Below are 24,038 nucleotides of genomic sequence, written 5' to 3'. Positions count from 1 at the left end.
CTTTATCCATTCATCTATCAATGGGCATCTTGGCTCTTTCCACAGTTTGGCTATTGTGGACATTGTTGCTATAAATATTGGGGTGCACGTACCCCTTCAGATCCCTACATTTGTATCTTTGGGGTAAATGCCAAGTAGTGCAATTGCTGGATCATATGGTAGCTCTATTTTCAACTTTTTGAGGAACCTTCATACTGTTTTCCAGAGTGGTTGAATCAGCTTGCATTCCCACCAACAGTGTAGGAGGGTTCCCCTTTCTCCACATCCCCGCCAACATTTGTCTTTTCCTGACTTGTTAATTTTAGCCATTCTGACTGGTGTGAGGTGGTATCTCATTGAGGTTTTGATTTAGATTTCCCTGATGCCGAGCGATGTTGAGCACTTTTTCATGTGTCTGTTGGCCACTTGGATGTCTTCTTTGGAAAAATGTCTGTTCATGTCTTCTGCCCATTTCTTGATTGGATTATTTGTTCTTTGGGTGTTGAGTTTGATAAGTTCTTTATAGATTTTGGATACTAGCCCTTTATCTGATATGTCATTTGCAAATATCTTCTCCTATTCTGTCGGTTGTCTTTTGGTTTTGTGGACTGTTTCTTTTGCTGTGCAAAAGCTTTTTATCTTGATGAAATCCCAATAGTTCATTTTTGCCCTTGCTTCCCTTGCCTTTGGCGATGTTTCTAGGAAGAAGTTGCTGTGGCTGAGGTCGAAGAGGTTTCTGCCTGTGTTCTCCTTTAGGATTTTGATGGACTTCTGTCTCACATCTAGGTCTTCCAACCATTTGGAGTCTATTTTTGTGTGTGGTGTAAGGACATGGTACAGTTTCATTCTTCTGCATGTGGCTATCCAATTTTCCCAACACCATTTGTTGAAGAGACTGTCTTTTTTCCATTGGACATTCTTTCCTGCTTTGTCGAAAATTAGTTGATCATAGAGTTGAGGGTCCATTTCTGGGCTCTCGATTCTGTTCCATTGATCTATGTGTCTGTTTTTGTGCCAGTACCATACTGTCTTGATGATGACAGCTTTGTGATAGAGCTCGAAGTCCAGAATTGTGATGCCGCCAGCTTTGCTATTCTTTTTCAACATTCCTCTGGCTATTCGGGGTCTCTTCTGGTTCCGTACAAATTTTAGGATTATTTGTTCCATTTCTTTGAAAAAAGTGGATGGTATTTTGATGGGGATTGCATTGAATGTGTAGATTGCTCTGGGTAGCATTGACATCTTCACAATGTTTGTTCTTCCAATCCATGAGCATGGGACGTTTTTCCATTTCTTTGTGTCTTCCTCAATTTCTTTCATGAGTATTTTACAGTTTTCTGAGTACAGATCCTTTGCCTCCTTGGTTAGATTTATTCCTAGGTATCTTATGGTTTTGGGTGCAATTGCAAATGGGATCAACTCCTTAACTTGTCTCTCGTCTGTCTTGTTGTTGGTGTATAGGAATGCCACTGATTTCTGTGCATTGATTTTATATCCTGCCACTTTACTGAATTCCTGTATGAGTTCTAGCAGTTTTGGGATGGAAGTCTTTTGGGTTTTCCACATACACTATCATATCATCTGTGAAGAGTGAGAGTTTGACTTCCTCCTTGCCGATTTGGATGCCTTTGATTTCTTTTTGTTGTCTGCTTGCTGTGGCTAGGACTTCTAATACTATGTTGAATAGCAGTGGTGATAGTGGACATCCCTGCTGCATCCCTGACCTTAGGGGGAAAGCTCTCAGTTTTTCCCCATTGAGAATGATATTCGCTGTAGGTTTTTCATAGATGGCTTTTATGATATTGAGGTAGGTACCCTCTATCCCTATACTCTGAAGAGTTTTGATCAAGAAAGGAAGCTATACTTTGTTAAATGCTTTCTCTGCGTGTATTGAGAGGATCATATGATTCTTGTTCTTTCTTTTGTTAATGTATTGTATCACGTTGATTGATTTGCCGTTGTTGAACCAACCTTGCAGCCCAGGGATAAATCCCACTTGGTCATGGTGAATAATCCTTTTAATGTACTGTTGGATCCTATTGGCTAGTATTTTGGTGAGAATTTTTGCATCCATGTTCATCAAGGATATTGGTCTGTCATTCTCCTTTTTGATGGGGTCTTTGTCTGGTTTGGGAATCAAGGTAATGGTGGCCTCATAAAATGAGTTTGGAAGTTTTCCTTCCATTTCTATTTTTTGGAACAGTTTCAGGAGAATAGGTATTAATTCTTCTCTAAATATTTGGTAGAATTCCCCTGGGAAGCCATCTGGCCCTGGGCTTTTATGTGTTGGGAGATTTTTGATGACTGCTTCAATTTCCTTAGTGCTTATAGGTCTGTTCAGGTTTTCTATTTCTTCCTGGTTCAATTTTGGTAGTTGATACATCTCTAGGAATGCATCCATTTCTTCCAGGTTATCTAATTTGCTGGCATAGAGTTGCTCATAATATGTTCTTATAATTGTTTGTATTTCTTTGGTGTTGGTTGTGATCTCTCCCCTTTCATTCATGATTTTGTTGATTTGGGTCATTTCTCTTTTCTTTTGGATAAGTCCGGCCAGGGGTTTATCAATCTTGTTAATTCTTTCAAAGAACCAGCTCCATTTCGTTGATCTGTTCTACTGTTCTTTTGGTTTCTATTTCATTGATTTCTGCTCTGATCTTTATTATTTCTCTTCTCCTGCTGGGTTTAGGCTTTATTTGCTGTTTTTTCTCCATCTCCTTCAGGTGTAGCGTTAGGTTGTGTATTTGAGACCTTTCTTGTTTCTTGAGAAAGGCTTGTATTGCTATATACTTTCCTCTCAGGACTGCCTTTGCTGCATCCCAAAGATTTTGAACAGTTGTGTTTTCATTTTCATTGGTTTCCATGAATTTTTTTAATTATTCTTTAATTTGACCCATTCATTCTTTACTAGAATGCTCTTTAGCCTCCATGTATTTGAGTTCTTTCCAACTTTCCAGTTGTGATTGAGTTCTAGTTTCAAAGCATTGTGGTCTGAAAATATGCAGGGAATAATCCCAATCTTTTGGTACTGGTTGAGACCTGATTTATGACCTAGGATGTGATCTGTTCTGGAGAATGTTCCATGGGCACTAGAGAAGAATGTGTATTCCATTGCTTTGGGATGGAATGTTCTGAATATGTCTGTGAAGTCCATTTGGTCCATTGTATCATTTAAAGTCTTTATTTCCTTGTTGATCTTTTGCTTAGATGATCTGTCCATATCAGTCAGGGGGGTGTTAAAGTCCCCCACTATTATTGTTTTGTTGTCGATGTGTTTCTTTGCTTTTGTTATTAATTGGCTTATATAATTGGCTGCTCCCATGTTAGGGGCATAGATATTTACAATTGTTAGATCTTCTTATTGGATAGACCCTTTAAGTAGGATATAGTGTCCTTCCTCATCTCTTATTACAGTCTTTGTTTTAAAATCTAATTTGTCTGATATGAGGATTGCCACCCCAGCTTTCTTTTGGTGTCCATTAGCATGGTAAATGGTTTGCCACCCCCTCACTTTCAATTTGGGGGTGTCTTTGGATCTAAAATGAGTCTCTTGCAGACAGCATATCGATGGGTCTTGTTTTTTTAATCCAATCTGATAGCCTGTGTCTTTTGATTGGGGCATTTAGCCCATTTACATTCAGGGTAACTATTGAAAGATATGATTTAGTGCCATTGTATTGCCTGTAAAGTGACTGTTAGTGTATATTGTCTGTACTCCTTTCTGGTCTATGCTGATTTTAGGCTCTCTCTTTGCTTAGAGGATCCCTTTCAATATTTCTTGTAGGGCTGGTTTCGTGTTTGCAAATTCCTTTAGTTTTTGTTTGTCCTGGAAGCTTTTTATCTCTCCTTCTATTTTCAATGACAGCGTAGCTGGATATAGTATTCTTGGCTGCATATTTTTCTCGTTTAGTGCTCTGAAGATATCATGCCAGTCCTTTCTGGCCTGCCAGGTCTCTGTGGATAGGTCTATTGCCAATCTAATGTTTCTACCATTATAGGTTACATATGTCTTCTCCCGAGCTGCTTTCAGGATTTTCTCTTTGTCTCTGAGACTCGTAAGTTTTACTATTAAATGTCGGGGTGTTGACCTATTTTTATTGATTTTGAGAGGGGTTCTCTGTGCCTCCTGGATTTTGATGCCTGTTTCCTTCCCCACATTAGGGAAGTTCTCTGCTATTAATTTGCTCCAATATACCTCCTGCCCCTCTCTTTCTTCTTCTTCTGGGATCCCAATTATTCTAATGTTGTTTCGTCTTATCATATCGCTTATCTCTCGAATTCTGCCCTCATGATCCAGTAGTTGTTGATCTCTCTTTTTCTCAGCTTCTTTATTTTCCATCATTTGGTCTTCTATATTGCTGATTCTCTCTTCTGCCTCATTTATCCTAGCAGTTAGTGCCCCCATTTTTGGTTGCACCTCATTAATATCCTCTTTGATTTCGACTTGGTTAGATTTTAGTTCTTTTATTTGTCCAGGAAGCATTTCTCTAATAACTTCCATGATTTTTTCAAGCCCAGCTAGTATCTTTAAAGTCATGATTCTGAACTCTAGGTCTGACATCGCACTAATGTCCGTATTGAGTAGGTCCCTGGCAGATGGTACTACCTCTTTTTCTTTTTGTTGATGTGATTTTTTTCATCTTGTCATTTTGTCCAGAGGAGAATAGATGAATGAGAGAACAAAATGCTAACAGGTTGACAACGTCCCCAGAAAATATACTCTAATCAAATCAGAAAAGACCTGAAACTAGGGGAAAAGAAAGGGAAAGAAAGAAAAAAGAGAAAAAAAGGGAAAAAAAAGAAAAAGATAAAAACAAACAAAAACAGAACAAAACAAATAAAACAGAATATGATCAAATATGATCAGGGTGGTGCATAGATCAGTGCCACACACTAGATTTTGGGTGTATTTTAGTCTGTTATAAGAAATTGCCTTCTAAAATTTTAAAGAAGGAAAGACTTATATACGTATAAAATAAGGGTTGATACGATGAAGGGATGGAATATGACTGTAAAGGTGAAAATTACAAAAAATTTTAAAAAAGGAATTGATAAGAAGATGTTTGAAAAAAGAAAGAAGAGGATTAAAAAAAAGGAAGGAAAGAAAGAAAGAAAAGAAAAGCGGGGAGAAATGTCATCAGGCAGGAGACTAGAACAAAGCCATACACTAGAGATTTAGGGTATATTTTGATATGTTAGAAGAAACTGTATCTCAAAATTTTAAGGGAAGAACAACTTATATATACATCTGCCAAAAATAAGGGTAACTACTATGAAGGGATAGAATATGACTCTAAAAATGAAAAATAAAAATGTTTTTTTAAAAAAAGGGATTGATAAGATGTTGGTTGAAAAAGGGAAAAAGAAAAATTAAAAAAAAAAAAACCAGTTAAAAAAAATTAACTTTGAAAGACTAATGAATCATGGTAAAAAAGCCAGGAATTCTATGTGCAGTATTCCCCTAGCGCTGGAGTTCTCCCGTTCTTATTGATCGGTAAACTTGGTTTTGGAGGGCTGTTCATGCTGATCTTCTGGGAGAGGGGCCTGTTGCCGTGGTTTCCAAATGTCTTTGCCGGAGGCGGAATTGCCCCGCCCTTGTCGGTCCGGGCTAAGCAATCTGCTCGGGTTTGCTCTCGGGAGCTTTTGTTCCCTGCAAGCATTCCGTACAGCTTTGGAGGACGACAGTGAAAATGGTGGCCTCCCAATCTCCACCCCGGAGGAGCCGAGAACTCGGGGCCTCGCTCCTCAGTGCGCCCCCAGAGAAAAGCAGTCACTCCCGTCTCCCCGGTCTCCGGCCGCACTCCGTGCTCACCCGGCCTGTGACCAAGTGTTTCTATCTCTGGGACCCGACCCCGTGTGGAGTCTCCAAACCCAGCAGATCCCTGCGGTGCGCTCCCACGCCGCTCCTCCCGGGGGAGGAAGGGGAGTCTCCCCGGCTTTGCCGCTTGTTGGGTCCCTGCTGGAGGAGCAGTGGCCCGACTCACCGATCACAGTTTGTGGCAACCTCGAGCTGAGAGCCCACACCTCAGCCCTGTCTCTGCAGCCGGCTTCCCTGCTCTGATACCTGGGAGCTCTGCCGCACTCAGGCACCCCCGGTCTATCTGTGACCCCAAGGGTCCTGAGACCACACTGTCCCACGAGGGTTCCACCCCCTGCTTAGCCACTGGAGCGACGTCCCTCAGTGGAGCCGACTTCTAAAAGGTCCGATTTTGTGCTCCGCGGCTCTAGCACTTGCCAGAAGCGGCCGACGGAGACCCCCTCCCCCGCCGTCTCTCCTCCCGAATATTGCCTCGGATTCACTTCTCCGCATCTCCTACCTTCCAGAAAGTGGTCGCTTTTCTGTTTAGAGAGTTGTTGCTATTCTTTTCTTTGATCTCCTGTTGAGTTTGTAGGTGTTCAGAATGGTTTGATCCCTATCCAGCTGAATTCCTGAGACCAGACAAAATCCAGGTCTCCTACTCCTCCGCCATCTTGCTCCACCCCCCTAGTTACTAGCTTTTAAACAAATAATTGTTTTTTAATGTATTAGTCTCTTAAATCATATACGAAACAAAAAGTTGAGTTACACACCATTGTTATTACAACAATACTAGCTTTTATAATTGCCCATGTATTTACCTTTGTTCAGATCTTTATTTCTTCATCTGGCCTCAAGTTATTGTCTAGTGTCCTCTCATTTCACTTTGCAGAACTCCCTTGAGCATTTCTTACAAGGCAAGTATAGTGAAAACAGACTCCTTAGCTTTTGTTAGCTGGGAATGCCTTAATTTCTCCCTCACTTTTGAAGGATAATTTACCCTACATAGGATTCTAGGTCGACAGTTTTTTTCCTATTAGCGCTTTGAACGTATCAGCCCTCTGCCTCTTGGTCTGTTAAGTTTCTTAGGAGAAATCTGCTTATATTGTTATTGAGGATCCCTGCATGTGACAAGTTGTTTCTCTGTTGTTCTCTTCAAGATTATCTTTTTGTCTTTGGCTTTTGAAAGTTTGACTATGTGGCTTTTTGTGGTTCTTTTTGAGTTCATCTTACGTGGAGTTTATCAGGCTTCTTGGATGTTTATATTCATGTCTTTCATGAAAGTTGGGAAGTTTTCTGCCATTATTTCTTCAAATATTCTCTCTGCTTTCCCCCCCTCTTTTTGTGGGACTTCCACAATGTGAATATTTATCCAGTTGATGGTATCCAACAAGTACCTTAGGCTCTGCCACTTTTCTCTAATCTTTTTTCTTTCTAGTCCTCAGACTTGATCATTTCCATTGTCCTATCCTCAAGTTTGCTTATTGTATGTCTTCTGCCTACTCAGATCTGCCTTTGAATCCCTCTAGTGGAATTTTCTTTACAGTTTCTCTACTTTTTGGCTTCAGAATTTTTCTTTTCTTTTTTCCCAGGTTTTTGATCTCTTTATTGATATTTCTATTTTGTTCATACAAAGTTTTCTTGACATTCTCCACATCTTTAGTTCTTTGATCATCTTGAAAGCAGTTGTTTTAAAGACTGTCTAGTTGATCTGCCATCAGTTATTTTTTCAGGGACAATTTCTGTTGATTTTTTTTTTCTTTGAAATTGGCCATACCTTTCTGCTTCTTTGTATGTCTTATGATTTTTTGGTTGAAAACTGGGCATTTGAATATAATAATGTGGAACTCTGAAAAATCAGATTTTCCCCCTTCACCAGAGTTTGCTGAGTTTTTTGATGGTTTTTTGTTTGTTTGTTTGTGTTTTGTTTTTAATGTTGTTTTAGGTTGTCTCTGAACCATGGACCAGCTTATGATGTAAATTAAGGTCCTCTCAAGTCTTTTCTTTCTTTCTTTTTTTAAAAATATTTTTTATTCATTGAGAGAGCAAGAGCACAAGCAGGGGGGAGGGTCAGAGGGAAATGGAGAAGCAGACTCTGCACCAAGCAGGGAACCCAATGTGGGGCTCCATCACAGGACCCCAGGATCATGACCTGAGCCAAAGGCAGACTCTTAACTAACTGAGCCACCCAGGTGCCCTCTCTCAAGTCTTTTCTGAACCTGTGCCTTTCCCTGGGTATGTGCAGTCATTTCCTATTTTCCCCATATGTGAAGTTGCTTTTGAATGTCCTAGTCTTTAATGTCTGGCTCCCAAAAAGAGAAAAAAAGAAAAATGAAAGGGGGTGGGGGCAAGTGTTTCAGCCCTTTAAATCTTCTGGAAGGCACTTCAGCTAGAGAAATGGCTTGGCAACAATGGTGTGGTAGAGTTGTGCAACAACATGGCTACCCTCTTCTTTGTCTGCACTTCTGTGCATAGAAGCAGCAATCAGTGATCAGAGCACAGATCCCTATCTTTGGAGAAAAGATCTATTTGCTCACCCTAGTGTCAGCAAACTGTGCAAGCTGCTTCAGAAACATGCACAGCTGCCTGCCAGGGGACTTTTTGTCCACCTTTACCCATTTTATCCATCTTCTCCTTATCCCTCTGCTAACCACCAATATGTTCTCTGTATCTATGAGCTCTTTTTAGATTCCACATAGGAGTGAGATTATACAGTATTTGTCTTTCTCTGACTTATTTCACTTAGTATAATGCCCTCAAGGTCCATCCATGTTGTCACTGAAATGGCAAGATTTTCTTCTTTTTATGGCTGAGTAATATTCCATTGTGTGTGTGTGTGTGTGTGTGTGTGTGTGTGTGTGTGTATACACACACACACTGTGATTTCTTTATCCATTCATTCACTGATGAAAACTTAGAGTGCTTCCATGTCTTGGTTATTGTAAATAATGCCGCAATCCTTTTATCTTTTAAAATCTCTCCTGGAACTGCTTTTGTACTTCCTTTTTCTTTTCTTTTCTTTTCTTTTCTTTTTTTCTTTTCTTTTCTTTTCTTTTCTTTTCTTTCTTTCTTTCTTTCTTTCTTTCTTTCTTTCTTTCTTTCTTTTTTTTTTTTTTTTTGGAGAGAGAAAGAGAAAGCAGTGTTGTGGGGGAGGAAGAGAGAGAATTCCAAGCAGGCTCCATACCCAGCATGGAGACTGATGCAGGGCTCAATCTCATGATCCTGAGATCATGGCTGAGATGAAATCAGGAGTGGGTTGCTTAACCAGCTGAGACACCTAGGTGCCTCTTGTGCCTCCTTTGCATTCCTAAGACTAAATTGCTTCTTTTCCCCTTAGATTAATCTTAACAGGGGTTTGCAAACTTTACTAATCTTTTCAAATAATCAACTTCTAAATTTGTTGGTCCTGACAATGGTGTGTTTATTTTATGTTTCTTTGTTATCTTTTTGATTATTTATGATTCCTTCCCTTTTGGGAGTTTTTTCTGCTCTTTTTGTAACTTCTTCAGTAGTGTGGTTAACTCTAATTTTGTACTTTTGCTTTTTATTTGAAGTGAAAATTTATTGGAAATATCCCTTCAAATGCCACTTTTATATGTAATTATTTTTTACTGTTACTCATTTCTACATATTTCCATTACAAATTTTTCCATCCATGAATTTTTCAACATTTTAAAATTTTTCCAAAAAAATTTTTATTACTAATTTCAAAATTAATTGCATTATGCTCAAAGAATATGACCTGTACATTAGTAATGTTTTGAAATCTGTGGAGGCTATCATGATGACCTGGTTAATTTCTGTAAATATTCCATATGGTTTGAAAAGAATGTGTTTAATTTTTGAATGTAGTGTTCCATATGATCATTATATTGAGCATTATTAATTGTGTTACTTATAACTTTTATACCCTTTTTTTTGTCTGCTTGTTCTATCAACTACTGAGAGATGTGTTTTAATCTCTGATAAAGATGGTGGGTTTGTCAGTTTGTCTATATTTGGACACTTGAAAAATTTTTCTCTACTTCTAATAATGTGTAATTATATTAAATAAATCACATTTTGAGAACTTTCCAGCTCTTCTATCTCAACTGTTCTTTTTTGTATAAATCATACTAGCCATTGTCAGATTCTAATCTTGATTAGTATCCTGAGAGTCTCTGTGAAATATATAAGATCATTTTGTTGTTGATATGAGGTAAAAATAAGAGCAGCCATTTACAAAATATTCACCAGGTACCAGAGATTGTGCTAGGTGCTTTATTTATAGTAAGAGTCTTTTTATCTAAGGTAATTGGTACAAGCAGGTTGTTAGTTCATTGAAAAAGTTGATTAAGTGAGGAATCATTAAGAAATGATACATACTTTAAACATTTTATTTGAACTTAAAATGCATGCTTACATACACATCCATTTACTAGCATTTATGTATGATTCTGTTTAGTGTATGATTCTGGTTATTTTATTTTTTTATGTATGAGCTATACCTGTAATGCATTGTCATGAATTTCTAGTTTCTATTGATGTAAATTGGAGGGAGCACCCAAAGAAATCTTCGAAGCAGTATGAGTGTAGAATTACAGGTTTTTATGATTTTGAATTAAACATCATAGTCATCTTTCCCACACCTCATTTGATAACAACTGTTGATTGCCTCATCTTTATTGATTTATTATTTATTTTATTATAGAAACTTTCTTGTATTCCTATTCCACTGGTTGATGTAATGTTTACATAGTGTTTAATCAAACCACATAGTTATAGTAACAATGATGATTAGTATAAACAGACTTGGGAACAAACTCATCTGTCTCTTTGTAAATATACAGCCCTAAACAATGGGAGCAGAAGGGTGTGGTTGTACTAGAAAGCAGCCATTTAGCTGGGAACATTTTTTTGTACCATTGGCATCAGTCATTATATTGTACAGAGGCAATGGAGAGAATTATTAAATCTGCCATGTCAGAGGTCATTTAGGAGCATCTATATTAGTAAACTTTACAACTCTGCAAGGAGGTAATGTTATCCCCATTTTAGAAGGGAGATCTGATTTGCCCAGGATCCCACTACTAGCTTTTACTGAACCAGGACTAGGATCTAGGCCTGGGTTAGTTCAACTACAGTCATTCTAAAAAAAGCTGTGAGAGCTCTCTTTTATAATCTGTGTGTGTGTTTTAATTGAATTCTACTTAATTTATTGCTCATGCTTCATGAATTAGTATATAGGCCTCTGCAATTGAAAATACTGATTTTAGGGGTGCCTGGGTGGTTCAGTCGGTTAAGTTCTGCTTTAGGCTCAGGTCACGATAGTGGAGTCCTGGGATCAAGTCCCAAGTCAGGCTCCCTGCTCAGTGGGGAGTCTTCTTCCTCTCCCTTTACTCTTCCCCTGCTCCTGCTCTCTCCCCTTCTCTCTCTCTTGCTGACTCTCTCTCAAATAAATAAGTAAAATCTTAAAAAAGAAAATACTGGTTTTAGCTCCTTACTTTAGGCACTTACCATATCTTTTTTTTTTTTTTCCCTCCCTAGTAGTTAGTGTTGGCTTTATCTGGATGTTTCCTCTCCTCTGTCTTCAAGTCACAGCTCACTTGATCAGGTTAGCTTGTCTCTGAGCAAACACTCTTTTTCTCATTCTTAAGAGGTACACTCATTCCTATCTAGGAGCTTGGATTCTCAGCCACCATCTAGAAAACAAAGTACTATAATTAATCAGAGATGTGTTACTATTTGTTCATTTCCTACTCAGTTCTTTCTTTTCTAAAGCTATAGCCTATGCCTCCAACGCTCCTGATTTCTTCTCCATGACTAACTTTTATGTAGTGATGTTTCTTTTCTTTTAATGGTGCCATTCATCCTTAAATGAGTCAGCACAAATTAGATCAAGCTTAATGAGCCTTGGCACAGGTTTGATGAGTCTCCCGCACTTTATAAATACATCTACTGATTAGCCACCTCCCAATGCACACACATCGTAACGGAAGTTATCACCACCAGCATCCCCTCTCTTCTCTCCCAAGTGCTTCACAAGTCAGTTACTCGTTTGTGTTTCCTTTCCAGGAGGCCTGGTCCACATACTGGACCAGGTATGGTAGCTGTATAGAGCTTCATGGTACAGAACTAGTCCAAGTCGTGGGCATACTTCCCTGTGCACTCAGTCTTTTGATTTTCATACTTCTTGGCATTGTGTTGTATTTTCAATTGAAATTCCAATCCTTAGGTTCTCCTTTGACTGACTCTTTTAGCAAACTACCTTAATAAATTGCCTGATCTCCCAGACTTTGATAGTTTATTTTTTAAGACACCTCATTCTTTCATGATCCATGTTAACTTCTCTGCAGGCATCATGAATTTTCATCATCAGCAGGTTTCTACTACCCTTTCTCTAAGTAGCTATCAGACTGTAATCGATTCAAAAAACAAAAGAACCTTGAGGAATATTGGCAAAGCCCTCATCTTCTCCACTTTCTAACCTCAGCTATAAGGACAGATTAGCTTATTGGTTCAAACTCTGAATTGAACTTTGAGACAACTGATTTGGCAACTCTGTCTCCAAACCCATACCTTTCATAGGCTTCTTTCTCTGTCTCAGTAAATGGTCACTTCATCCCTTCAATTGTTCAGGCCCAAATCCTTTTATTCATATTGATCTTTTTCTTATACTCTATATCCAATTTATTTTCAAGTCTTTCTTGTTTTCCTTTAAAATATATCCAGAATGTGATCATTTCTCACTACTTCCACCCTGTGACATATGAATAAACTCCAGGAGAAGCCCCTTATGCCCATTTGCCTATCTAAAGTTTTAGGCCATCTACCCATTGCTCATATGGAGCCTTGACATAAAGCCTGATTAGGGAGATGAGTTCTGCTCCACACCACCTCCTCTCACTTCCCGTTGTTGTTTATTATTTGCTTTGATTCAGAAAGAGAGAGAACAAGAGAAAACTCTCAAGTCACTACTAAGTGATAGTAGGAGTCAAGGCCCAACTGCTGTTTCCATGGGAAGGACTCAGTCCTTACCAGCTGAATATCTCTGTGTTTATGTATATGTGACAATTTGAAGATGAATGGAAGGAGAGAAGAAAGTAAGAGAAGGGAAGTGTTTTTATAAAATTCTCTTTTGAAATTAAGAGGCAGTTTTGCATGATGGCTAAAGAGTGTGAACTCTTAGAGACAGTCAGCTTTGGTCTGAATCCTGCCAGTAGCCATGTGACATTGGGCAAATTCTTTTTTCTTTTTCCAGTTCTATTGAGAAACAACTGGCATCTATCATTGTATAAATTTAAGATGTATAGCATAATGGTTTGATTTATGTATATTGTTAAATGGTTATTACAATAGGTTTCGTTAACATTTGTCATGTCATGTAGATGCAATTTTTAAAAAGAAAGAAAATCCTCTTTGTGATGAGAACTCTTGGGATCTATTGTCTTCACAACTTCTCTGTATACCACACAGCAGTGTTAACAATAGTCATCATGTGATACATTACATCCCTAGGACTTATTTACCTGATAACTGGAAGTTTGTGCCTTTTGACCCCCTTCCTCTAATTCCTCCCCCACCAAGACCCCACATCTGGTAACCATAACTCTGATTTCCTTTTTTACGAGTTTGGTTTTTTGTTTTGTTTTGTTTTAACTTTCCACATGTAAGTGAGGTCATACAGTATTTGTCTTTCTCTGTCTCACTTATTTCACTTGGCATAATGCCTTCAAGGTCCATCCATGTTGTTGGAAATGATAGGATTTCCTTGTTTTTAATGGCCAAATAATATTCCATTGTATACATATACCACAGCTTCTTTATCTCTTCATCTCTCAATGGACTCTGGTTATTTCTGTCTTGGTTATTATAAATAATGCTGCTATGAATATGGGAGTGCAGATATCTTTTTGAGTTAGTTTTTTTGTATCCTTTGGATGTATTCTCAGCAGTGGAATTACTGGATCATATGGTAGTTCTATCTGTAACTTTTTGAGGAACCTCCATAATGTTTTCCACAGTGGCTGTAACTAGGCAAATTCTTTAATTTCTCTTTTCTCAGTTGCCTATTGGAGATGGGGATAAGACTAGCATTTGCCTTCCTGCATATCATTGTTGTGAAGATTAGGTGAGTTAGTACATACATAGCAAGTGTGCAATGAATAGTTTGGTTTTTTTTAAGTCAGTTTTCAAAGTCACATTGTGGACATTAGAATTCCTGATAGCATAGGGAGTTAGAAGCATTTTTGTGATGAACCATAAATATCTAGTAACCCCATTTCCATCGATTAGGGTTCTCTTTCCATGTGCTGTGGAGAGCTGTTTAAAGCTATACATTAAGTGCTTTCGTCTCCACAGAATCACCAGTCCTGGCATGAGTCTAAAGTCCTCAGTATATTATCATTTACTCCAGTACATAAGGCAACAACAAGCTCTACCCATTCTTTTCCTCCTTTTTTTTCAAGGAAATGTATAAATATTTTAATTTATATATCATATTACAATGAATCAATATGGAGTCAAAAGTCCACAATTACACATTCATAAAAATTCCATACATCATCCTCAGAATAATCAGTTTCTATACAAAGATTTATAGATGTCCAATGTATGTAATTTTTCCTCAGTGTGCTACAGAGTTTGGAGGTTCTGCTCAAATATTCCCCAAATCAAGCTCAGAATCTTTCTCTTCATCAATTTCTCCAATGACCGCAACATAGTCACCTCTTACGATGTATAACCCCAGCACCACATGTTCTACTCCCTGTGAAGAGCTGAACGCTTGTTCATGGCTTTCATCCAAAATCAAATTAATGGTCTGGTCAAACCCTTTCAGTGTTCCCACAATCATCCTTCCCTTAAAAGTTATAACTGCAACAGTTCAGTTGATGTAGTTTTCTAAGGCAGACGTCATGATGCTTGGCCCCGCTGCTCTGGGCAACACCCATTCTTTTCGTCCTTTTCCCTGCAATGGGATGGTTCATGTTTGGGCAAAGAGAGTGGAGTTTGTTTGTAGTGTAACGTCCTAGTTTGTAGTATGAGTTTCATTAACTTACTGCACCTTAGCCTTCTGCTAAAGCTTTCAGTAGAATCAGCTAGAACTGACCATGAGGAGTTACTGCCAAAGTTTGCATTCTTTACTTGACATCCTTTTCATAGAAGTCTCATCACAACTGCTTCTCAGTAATTTAGCATTTCCTAATGTTCTTTCTACGCTAACATCCAAGAATGTATAAACAAGGACAGCAGCAATTAGGTGACAAAGAACAAGGTGTTCAGGGCTCCTGTCTATTGAAAATTGCCTGACAGCATGGTATGGAATAAACCAGGCCAGGGGCCAGGGGTAGAGTGAACAAGTTTGTTTGTCCAACACCCAGTCAATCAACTGAATTCTTTCCTCATTGTTTCTTTTGGCTTCCATGTTGGTTGGTTTGTTTTTCTGTTCTCTATCCTGGGTTTTTTTTCCCTCAGCTGTGTCTATTGTCCTTCCCCCCATTGCATTTTACTATGTCTCTAACGTTCCCTTATAGAAGATAAGTAGACCTTTACATTCTAAATTAGAAAATGTTCTAAATCCTCTTTTTTCTGTTAGGATCAAAAGATTATCTTCAATTAAGGACTGTGAACTTTTAGTGTGCTCAGTGCGAACACTATTGTTCTTTTAGGTAGGATAATTTTTTACTGTGGAATTGTCCCTGGCATTGCAGGGCGGTAAACATCCCTGGCCTCAGTACCAAGTGCCAGTAACACATTTCCAGTCATTGTGACCACCAAAAATGCCTTCACACATTTACAAACACCTCACAAAGTAGTGGTAGAACCTCTCCTTTAGAACCACTGCCAGGTATGCAATTAGAAGCATGTCTGCAAACACTGGACTTTGCTGCTTGTCATCAAATATTCTTTGTAATTTGATGGAGCAATTTAATTGCCAAAGTTTTCATGTCTAGTGAAAATCTAGCTATTAAAGCTACTACAGTTGTCCCATTCTGTGACTATACTAGCTACATTTTTCAAAATTCAAGACTTAGGAAAACCAAGATGTTTATTGGTAGGTTATATATATGATATTTTGCATATATAAATAATGTTTTCTCAAGAAAAATATTAGGTTTTCATAAAGTTACTGGTTTATGAAACAAGTATGTGAAAATGACTTGTAAATTTCTTAAAGTGTACTCATTTTTAATTGAGAGAATTAAAGTTTTTCTTTTAAAAAGTAATTTTAAAAAATACTGCAAAGTACATAATGCTTTAGAATCTCTTGTACTAATGATTTGTGACTTTGCACAGTAAGAGTATAATGTTTTAGTTTGCTAGTGTTATACAAATAAGTTATAAATGTTCTTAATTCTTTTATATTTCAGAGAAAGAGATTTGAAGAAAACTGGTCACAGGCTCAGCAAAACCAAACAGAAGAGAAGCAGAAAAAGAAATAAAAAGCAGAACAGTCATAGTAAAATCATAGAGGAAAACTCATTTGAAACCTTAGGTTATCACATGCTAGGAGATCAGGACCCATCTCAAAGTGAAGAGGAAGACTTGGAAGACACCAAAAGAGAATCGGCATACACTTACACTGGTGGACTGGGAAATGAACAAGGAGATTTAGTGAACAGCCACAAAGATGAAGTATGGAAAAGCATAAATCCTGAAGATAGTTTTCCAAATGTTGTATCTGTAGTTGAGCTGGACAATACACCAAAAAATTACCTCCCTAAGGAAAACAATGATTTGTTTCAAAATATGTCATTGATGTCAAATGAAAACTCTGTTACTTGCCCGACAATGACTCAGAATCTTTCCTGTGTAGCAAGTGATGGCTGCTCAGGCATGAGGGTAGGAAAGCATCCTGGACATAGGCATCCCACAGTATCAGACATCCAGGGCAGATCCACTGATGTCCCCTGCTCATTTATGCAGAAGAGAGACAAGGTAGATAAAAGACTCCAGAATGAAACCATTCTGTGCCATCAGTACGGGTCCAGAACCTCAGATAAAGGTTTAAGAAAGGAACAAGGAGTAAGTGCAACTAAAAGCAATTATTGGGCATTTTTTTCAAACAATCTATCTGATGAAGAATTGCAGCTGGGCTCTGAGAGACAACCCTGTTTGGGGAGCTGGCCTGAGGGACCTCATAAATTTATATGTGAACAAAGACCAAAGAAAGATAGATGGCAAAGGCTGGCCTCTCCAGACAGCAGAGGACAATTGATTACATTGATCTCCACTTCTGAAGAAACTTCAGTACCAAGAAGCAGTCCAGAAACATTGGTAGAAGAGAAGCTATTGGTAGAAAATAAAGATTTGTCACCCTCCCCTGAGAATACAGATTCAATCATAGCAACAGAAACGAGTATCGTTAGAAGCTGCTTGCCTAAACTGGATATCCCAAAGCGTGACTTGTACTCCACAAAGAATAAGGCGAGGAGAGAGAAAAGGATTTTCAATTTGGCACCAAACTTTAACTTACTGGCACAGAACTCTATCAGTGTAAAAGAAAGAGGGGAATGTGGCTTGTTAACAGAAAGCCATGGACTGAAAATTATTTTGGAAGAAGAAAAAGATAGAATTTCAGAAATAAATAATAAAGAGGAGAATACACAGAAACTTACAACCTTTAATCATCATCCATCATGGTTTTACTTTGATATTATCGAAGATCCTCCTCTAACTGTTGGTAGACCATCTTATTCTCATTACTTGACATTTAATAGACACTCTGTGTATTTTTACAAAAATCCTATTCCTTCTCTTGTGCTACAGTATACATCTAGCTTTCGGATGGTATCTTTTACAAGCAAGAAATCATTTTTGACGTTCAAATCTCAAACAAGAGTAGATAACCAACTAAGTGACATAGGGTTTAGTTCTTCAGCAATTTTAAGTAGCCAAGCTGATCCTTTGTACTCTTTTAGGGTCACTTCTGATCTTCACCTTTTAAATGAAAGTTTTGATGAGAAGCTGAGGACATGGGAAGAACCTAAGCTGTTACAGTTCTTGCAAACTGAGGATAACCAAGATTTAACAAGCACTGGCTTTGACGCCCTTAAGCTGCAATTATCACAAGGGTTTGCCTTTCAACTAGTGAAGCTTTTTGGATCCCCTGGAGTTCCGATGGGTAAACTGTGTTTATTCGCTCCAAATAAAAAGTCAGTTTAACATATATGAGTAATTTTTTGAAGTGTTTCTACCTTGTGTTAGTGATTTCATGCAGTTAATTGATCTCATGATGCTTTTCGGCAGTGGAAGTAGAGGACCCTTGGCAAATGGTGCTTGGTCTTCAGAATCACCTGCCTGCCTCCACCTCGAGGACCGGCAGTCTTAAATGTCTTCGAACACTTAGAATCCTTGGACTCTCAATATAAATAGACACTGAGAACAAAGGATGAGGCAGTCAAACAGTAATTATGTAACAAATAGAGATGGGTTGCCTTTTTAAAAAAAAATCTATTTTATACATTTCCCTTATTTGGCACATGACCCTTTTCTTTCTGATTCACAGTATGACTCGTAGATATGAGAATAGTAAAGAGGGGGGAAGAGTGAAGATTAAATGATAAAAAAATTTTGGAATTGAAAAACCCACCTGAGATTAAAACACATTTTGTGACATCCTAAGTAACATTCTCGGTAGACTTCTTCTAAATAATAAACATATTTAAGATGCTACACGTCTTAAACAGGAAACGGAGCACATACCCCATTTTTCCTTACCTGTAAATCAGCTGCAGTGTCAATGATTTCCTAGAGATGAATGTGTCCCCTTCCTTGGGGAAAGAAACTGGAAGTCAGGAAGTCACAGCTCCCGTCCCCACAGTTCTCTTGTATCTTCCCGATATTCTTTCTTTTCTACACCTACCGGGTCCCTGGGCCCTGCTGTCGTCTCACAGCTTATTTTCCAGAGGTTTTTACTTAGCCCCTAAATTTCTGCTGGTCTGGACAGAATTGGTCCTCAGAACCCAGACCCAAGATTGGCTAAGTCTCAGGGCGAGGGATCACAATTAAAAACCTGCCCTTGAGATTCTAGCATTATGTCTATCATTTTTGTAAACTTTGCCTATAATCACATCTTAAACTGTTTGCTACAATATGCTATCCTGCTAGATGCACTGAAGAAATACACCAGTTAAAAAAAATTAAACTGCATTTGCTATAGGGAATTTTAAATGATAAGTGAAGGCATTTTAAGTCAGGGGTCTTAGTCCTAGGTCCATATTTTAAAATTATTTGCAAAAATTTTTGTGTCATTCTGGACCATTTTTCTGAGACAGTTCATAGATTTTATCAGCTTCTGGGGCAGGGGAGAGGGGGTGGCAGCGCATGACTCAAAAAGATTAACAATCACTGCCTTAGATCAGCATCAGAAAGCATGAAGGCACTGGTGTGAAAAGATTCTAAACCTCCTCCTCCCTTGAATGCACAATACCATCATAATCAACAATAATGATCAAGCATCCATTAATTAAGCTTTGGAAAGCTTTCTAGAGGAAATAGACCTCATTCATCAAATAGCTTACCTTCTAAATGGGGAGACAAGACTAACACAAAACAAAATTACTGCACATAGAAAATATAAATGACAAGCTTATGAATATTTTATGAGCGAGGTTGGCAGTGCTTAAGGGATTGTTGAAGAGAATATGGGGTTATGGTTTTTGGGGGATGGCTTCAATGTGGAAGTGAATTATAAGCAGTGCTTATACAAATGTGGCTTACAAGAAAAATATAGGGAAAGAATTTCACATTTGGATACGGTGGGTGCTTAAAAAAGGAGAGGAAAAAACTGTAAGTGGAAACTGTCCCCTGATTTGTTTGGCCAGATTGGACAAGTAAAGTCTGATGTATCTGTGGCCCGTGGCCTTGTAAATGAGGCAAGGAACTCAAATGAATCCTGGTATTAGGAGGAATTTTATAGTAAAGCCACATACAAGCCTGAAGAAACCAAACTACCTATGTTGCCGGGGATATGTGAGTATAGGAAAAATATTTTGTGTGGTTTGGAAGGTTGATATGTATATATCAGTGTTTGGACTTACTTGTGACCATCTTAATTGTCTGTGAGGATTTTTCCCCCGGACTCTCTTATGGGGAAGGAACAGTTGGCAAGAAGACTAAACTTGCTACAATTGCAATGTTTATACATGTCACCGGAAAGAAAAGATGACTACCTAAATTCTATGTCCTGTGACAGTACCACTTAAGGCTATTACATATACAATATGTATGTTATTATATAATATGTGTGTATTATTGATATATATATTTGTACTTAATGAGAATATGAGCTATGATACATAGCATTTTACTTGTATACATAAGCATTTTTATTGAGTCAGGATAGTGTTTACTAACAAAGCCCTGAGACAAAGTAACTCCTTCTTTAGCCACCCATGAGATATCTTCCAAACCAGGCTTTTACCATTATGTCAGTCTAAATAACATGTTTGCGTAACTTCACATTTAGGGTAAAAGTCTACATGACATTAGAGATGAAATTTGTTCCCTTTTATTTTCACAGAATCTTTGTTGCCTGATGACTGTGTGGTTTCCCTTGACTGGAAGACACTGAAGATGATCTACTTGCAATGGAAGACATCAGTAGAGGTATATTTTTATGGCTTTCAAAGAAGACCTCTGATTTCCTTAAAACACACACACACACACACACACACAACAACAACAACAACAACAACAAACAATTGGGGAAAACCTGATCACCACATGTAATATGAAGGGCTACATCCCTTATATGAAATTAGAGAAGGACTGTGTGTGGATGGGTGGATAATACATGCTCTTTCAATTTGTACCTAAGAGAAAGTTGCGTTTAATTCCCCAACTCTGCTGCAGTGTAGGCTGGGATAAGGGCCTACTGTGGATGACTGACATGCCCAGTTTAGGAGAGCCCTTTCTTCATTACATCTTTTCTCCTCTCCAGCCCTCAGTCTTATCCTGTTATGATAGAGTAACAGCTGCACATTAGATTCGTATTACTTGACTTGGAAGCCCCTCATTACTGGTATTTTCTGTTGGTCCATAGTGAGAGACATGACTATTCTGACAGGCTGTTAATTTTCCAGGTAGGTGGAGGAAGACTAATGGGGAAGGTTAGAAAGGTAATAGAAATTCTGGAAAAGACAGTGCACTACATAATGTAGTGGGGAGAGAGTTGACATTAGTTAATAGTGATTTGAATGTGCCCAGAGGCAATGTTAGGCGTACATTATGAGAAATATGGTAAAAGCAAGGTTTAGTGAAACAAAATTATATAGTTCAGGATAGAAGGTATTTCTTAACTGTTCAAATAAGCCCAGCTGTGGGAAGAGTAGATTTGTTTTGTGTGCCCAGTGAGTAAAACCAAATACATTTTTCTAAACTTCTTATTTCTTTTCATTCCCCATGGAGAACTTATTGCTGCCCAAACACACACACACACACACACATACACACACACACACACACACACACTCATCCACAACCCCAATATTTTAAATGTTTAAATGGACATTTGTGGTTATTAGGTTTCCTTTGCCACTTTGAGAATGTTCCTACATGATTTAAATGATGCAAACTTAACCCCAATGCCAAATATTAATCATTATTATATGTTTTTTAATTATAATTTCTAGAAAAGACAGAAGAAGATTGGTTAAAAATGAGAATTTCCAGAACTGTAAGTACAGCTTATTCCAGAGACCTCTGTATGATCAGAAGGAAGTGGATGTTGACATTATTTGGTTGTAATAGCTCTATGTACCACAATTGAAGAGTAAATATAAAAAACATAGTCTGTTACCATAGCAACCCTGTGTGCCATTGCACATGTGATTTTCCATTTCCTTTAATGTAGATCTTTTTGTGAAATACAACAAAGCTTAGGTTGTTGTTACCAAATTTATTTCCAACTTTATTGGTTAGAACATATTTTAGAGCATTCTGTCAACACAGAGTTTATGAGGAATTACCACCCCCGCCCCTCTGCCCCAGATTGTTGTGTGATGAGAGCTGGGAATTAGGGATATAGGTTATATTTAAATATTAAAAAATTCTCTAGGAAAGGAGGTAAAACATGTAGACAGACTCACATTATATTTTAAACTTGACATCAAGCTAACTTTAAAATAAACACATTGCACTTTTTTTTCAAATGCCTAAATTATGAAATAAACACAGCTGCTATGACTTTAGTGTATATGTGTCTGCATTTGATAAGAATTGAATGCACTCTGCATTTACCATATGTTTTCTTTCTTCTTTTTAATCTTATTTCTGAGAGTTTTCTGTGTTTCCATTCCTCAGTTAGAAATACACATGTACCCAGTAAAAATGTTTTTGTGTCTTTTAAACCTGGTTCTGCTGCAAGAAGGAGAAGGACTAAAGGTTTGGGAGAAGAATCAGAGATTTGGAGGGACCGCTAGAAAATGTGGGATAAATGTAGTCTGAGGAGCGATAAGAGGCCATGAGGAATTCCAGAGAAAGCAGGTGAAGAAATTCATTTATTCAGTCAACAAATATTTATTGAGTTGCCTCAGTTCAGACACTGTTTTATACCCAGAAGCTCTAGCAGTGAAAATGGTCCTGCCCTCATGGAGTTTATGTTAGGACTGAGTTAGGACGGGAGTGTTTTCCCTCCCCACTCCATGAGACACGTGGCCCCACCGGGACACCAGTACGGGCTGCGTGCAGCCAGCTTGGACATATTTGGCTGTGGCCAATTTGGGAGTCTTTTCCATCTGCTAAATTTGGATGTTTTGTGTCAAGGACACTTTCTGGATGATACTTTTGATTTTTATATTCATCTTCCACATTCGTGCTAGACTGCCTTCTGGTCTTCTACAGAACAGTCACCCCTAATTATTAATCTTTTCTTGTGCGCAGATTTACGAGCGTTGTAGCTATGGACAGGTTTTTTTATATATATAATGAGAACATGCCTCCGTGTTTTGTGTCTGGCATAATGTACGGATTAGTGGACCTCAAGGGGTAGATAGAAATGTATAGAGGGAAATAGCAGGAGAATGTGGTTGGCTCTAGGAGCCGCAAGTCCCAGCCTGTTTCAAAATCCTCTTCCTGCTGGTCACCAGGGGGTTTTCTTGTCGCTCAGGGAAGGAGGTGGGGCCCAGTGCTGGAAGGAGGATGGGTTCCAGCTTTAAGCTATTGCTGACTGGCTGGCTGACCTTAAACAAGACACCCTCTTGGAGCCTCAATTTTTTCACCTGTAAAAAAACAGATTTATAATAGCAATCTGTCATGGGAATATTAAATGAGGATTAGCGAAACAACTTGTGCAAAGTACTTAACATAGTGCCTGAAAAATAGTAGGCTCTTAGAAGGGTTAATTCCCTTTCTCTAAATATCTCCTTGGGTTAAAGCATTGTCTTTGAAATGTCCCAGGCAGAACAGAAATTATCTAGGAGAGCAACACATTGACTCCATAAACTTGGTAACACAGTTGCATGAATTAGTATATTTATTATTAACTTTCTCATGTAAATAGCTGGATCCTCAGGGAATGGGACAGAGAACAGGTTTGGATTTGGAGACAGGAGGTCAGGCACTGTGAGGGAAACTGACCCTCTCAGATGAGGCAGGACCAGGCAGGGGATGGGAACTGTGGGAACAGAGTAAAGGCCTAGATGCCAGGGGAGTGGCATAAATAGGGAAATAGCCTGAGAAACTGACAGCAGACTCTGGGTAGGTCACTGTTTGTCTGGAATTGTTTGGCCTGTATTTTGTTTGTAGTTGAATTCTTCGGTCTTCCTGGTGCTGTTGAAGATCCTGACCATCAAGAAAGACTGCTCTTTCAAGAAAGGATTATTTCCAGCGATATACTCATGGGATACCAAAATTGGTTTGGATAATCTGTCCAACCGTTCTTGATTAGTTATCTGAATAATAAAAAAACTCGACAAAAGAGGTAACAACTTGAACATTTTATTACCTAATTTTGAAGATGTTTGCCCTACTTTAATTTGTTTTATGGAAGAAAATAAGGCACGGAAGACTTTAGTAGTTTATTTTAAAAATTGCATCAGGATGGAAGGGTAAGGCCTTATATCCAAGTATGGTCTGTGATTCCATTCCTAAAATTCTAAAATCCAAAAAGCTCTGAAAATCAAAAGCTGTTTTTGTTTTGTTTTGTTTCTCAAATGTTTGGCATTAAAATTAAGTTGGGAGCAAATAACTTGACTCAAACAGGTTAATTTTACTCCTTATTTATCCTACCTAGTGCGACCATGCATACATTTCATTGCAGAAATATTAATGTATTTAATTA

At 38.2% G+C, this 24,038-nt stretch overlaps 1 protein-coding gene and 1 pseudogene across 7 annotated transcripts in view; one reads left to right on the top strand and one right to left on the bottom strand.

Moving 5' to 3' along the window:
• The window catches only part of LOC114209918 (NEDD4-binding protein 2-like 2), an 82,904-nt gene extending 59,229 nt beyond the window's left edge, over positions 1 to 23,675 (top strand). For 2 of the 7 annotated variants that reach the window (XM_088021792.1, XM_028104157.2), the window contains exons 7-10: positions 16,126 to 17,879; positions 20,280 to 20,365; positions 21,391 to 21,434; positions 23,504 to 23,671. In XM_088021792.1, coding sequence (XP_087877918.1) covers positions 16,126 to 17,879; positions 20,280 to 20,365; positions 21,391 to 21,414 — 1,864 coding nt within the window. In that variant the 3' untranslated portion in view covers positions 21,415 to 21,434; positions 23,504 to 23,671. Of the gene's footprint in view, positions 1 to 16,125; positions 17,880 to 19,581; positions 20,366 to 21,390; positions 21,435 to 23,503 lie in introns of those variants that run through there. The other 5 variants (XM_088021794.1, XM_088021793.1, XR_003609452.2 and 2 more) reach the window with 5 other exon arrangements.
• Positions 14,382 to 14,672, bottom strand: LOC114209961 (U6 snRNA-associated Sm-like protein LSm8 pseudogene; annotated as a pseudogene).
• Positions 23,676 to 24,038: the final 363 nt, after the last annotated feature.

Source organism: Eumetopias jubatus, unplaced genomic scaffold, assembly GCF_037043125.1.
Source record: "Eumetopias jubatus isolate StellerSeaLion01/CBP00866 unplaced genomic scaffold, mEumJub1_p1.0 scaffold_3, whole genome shotgun sequence".
Classification (NCBI taxonomy): Eukaryota; Metazoa; Chordata; class Mammalia; order Carnivora; family Otariidae; genus Eumetopias; species Eumetopias jubatus.
The sequence above is the reverse complement of the archived record's forward strand: the minus strand, read 5'-3'. Positions and strand labels throughout refer to the sequence as shown.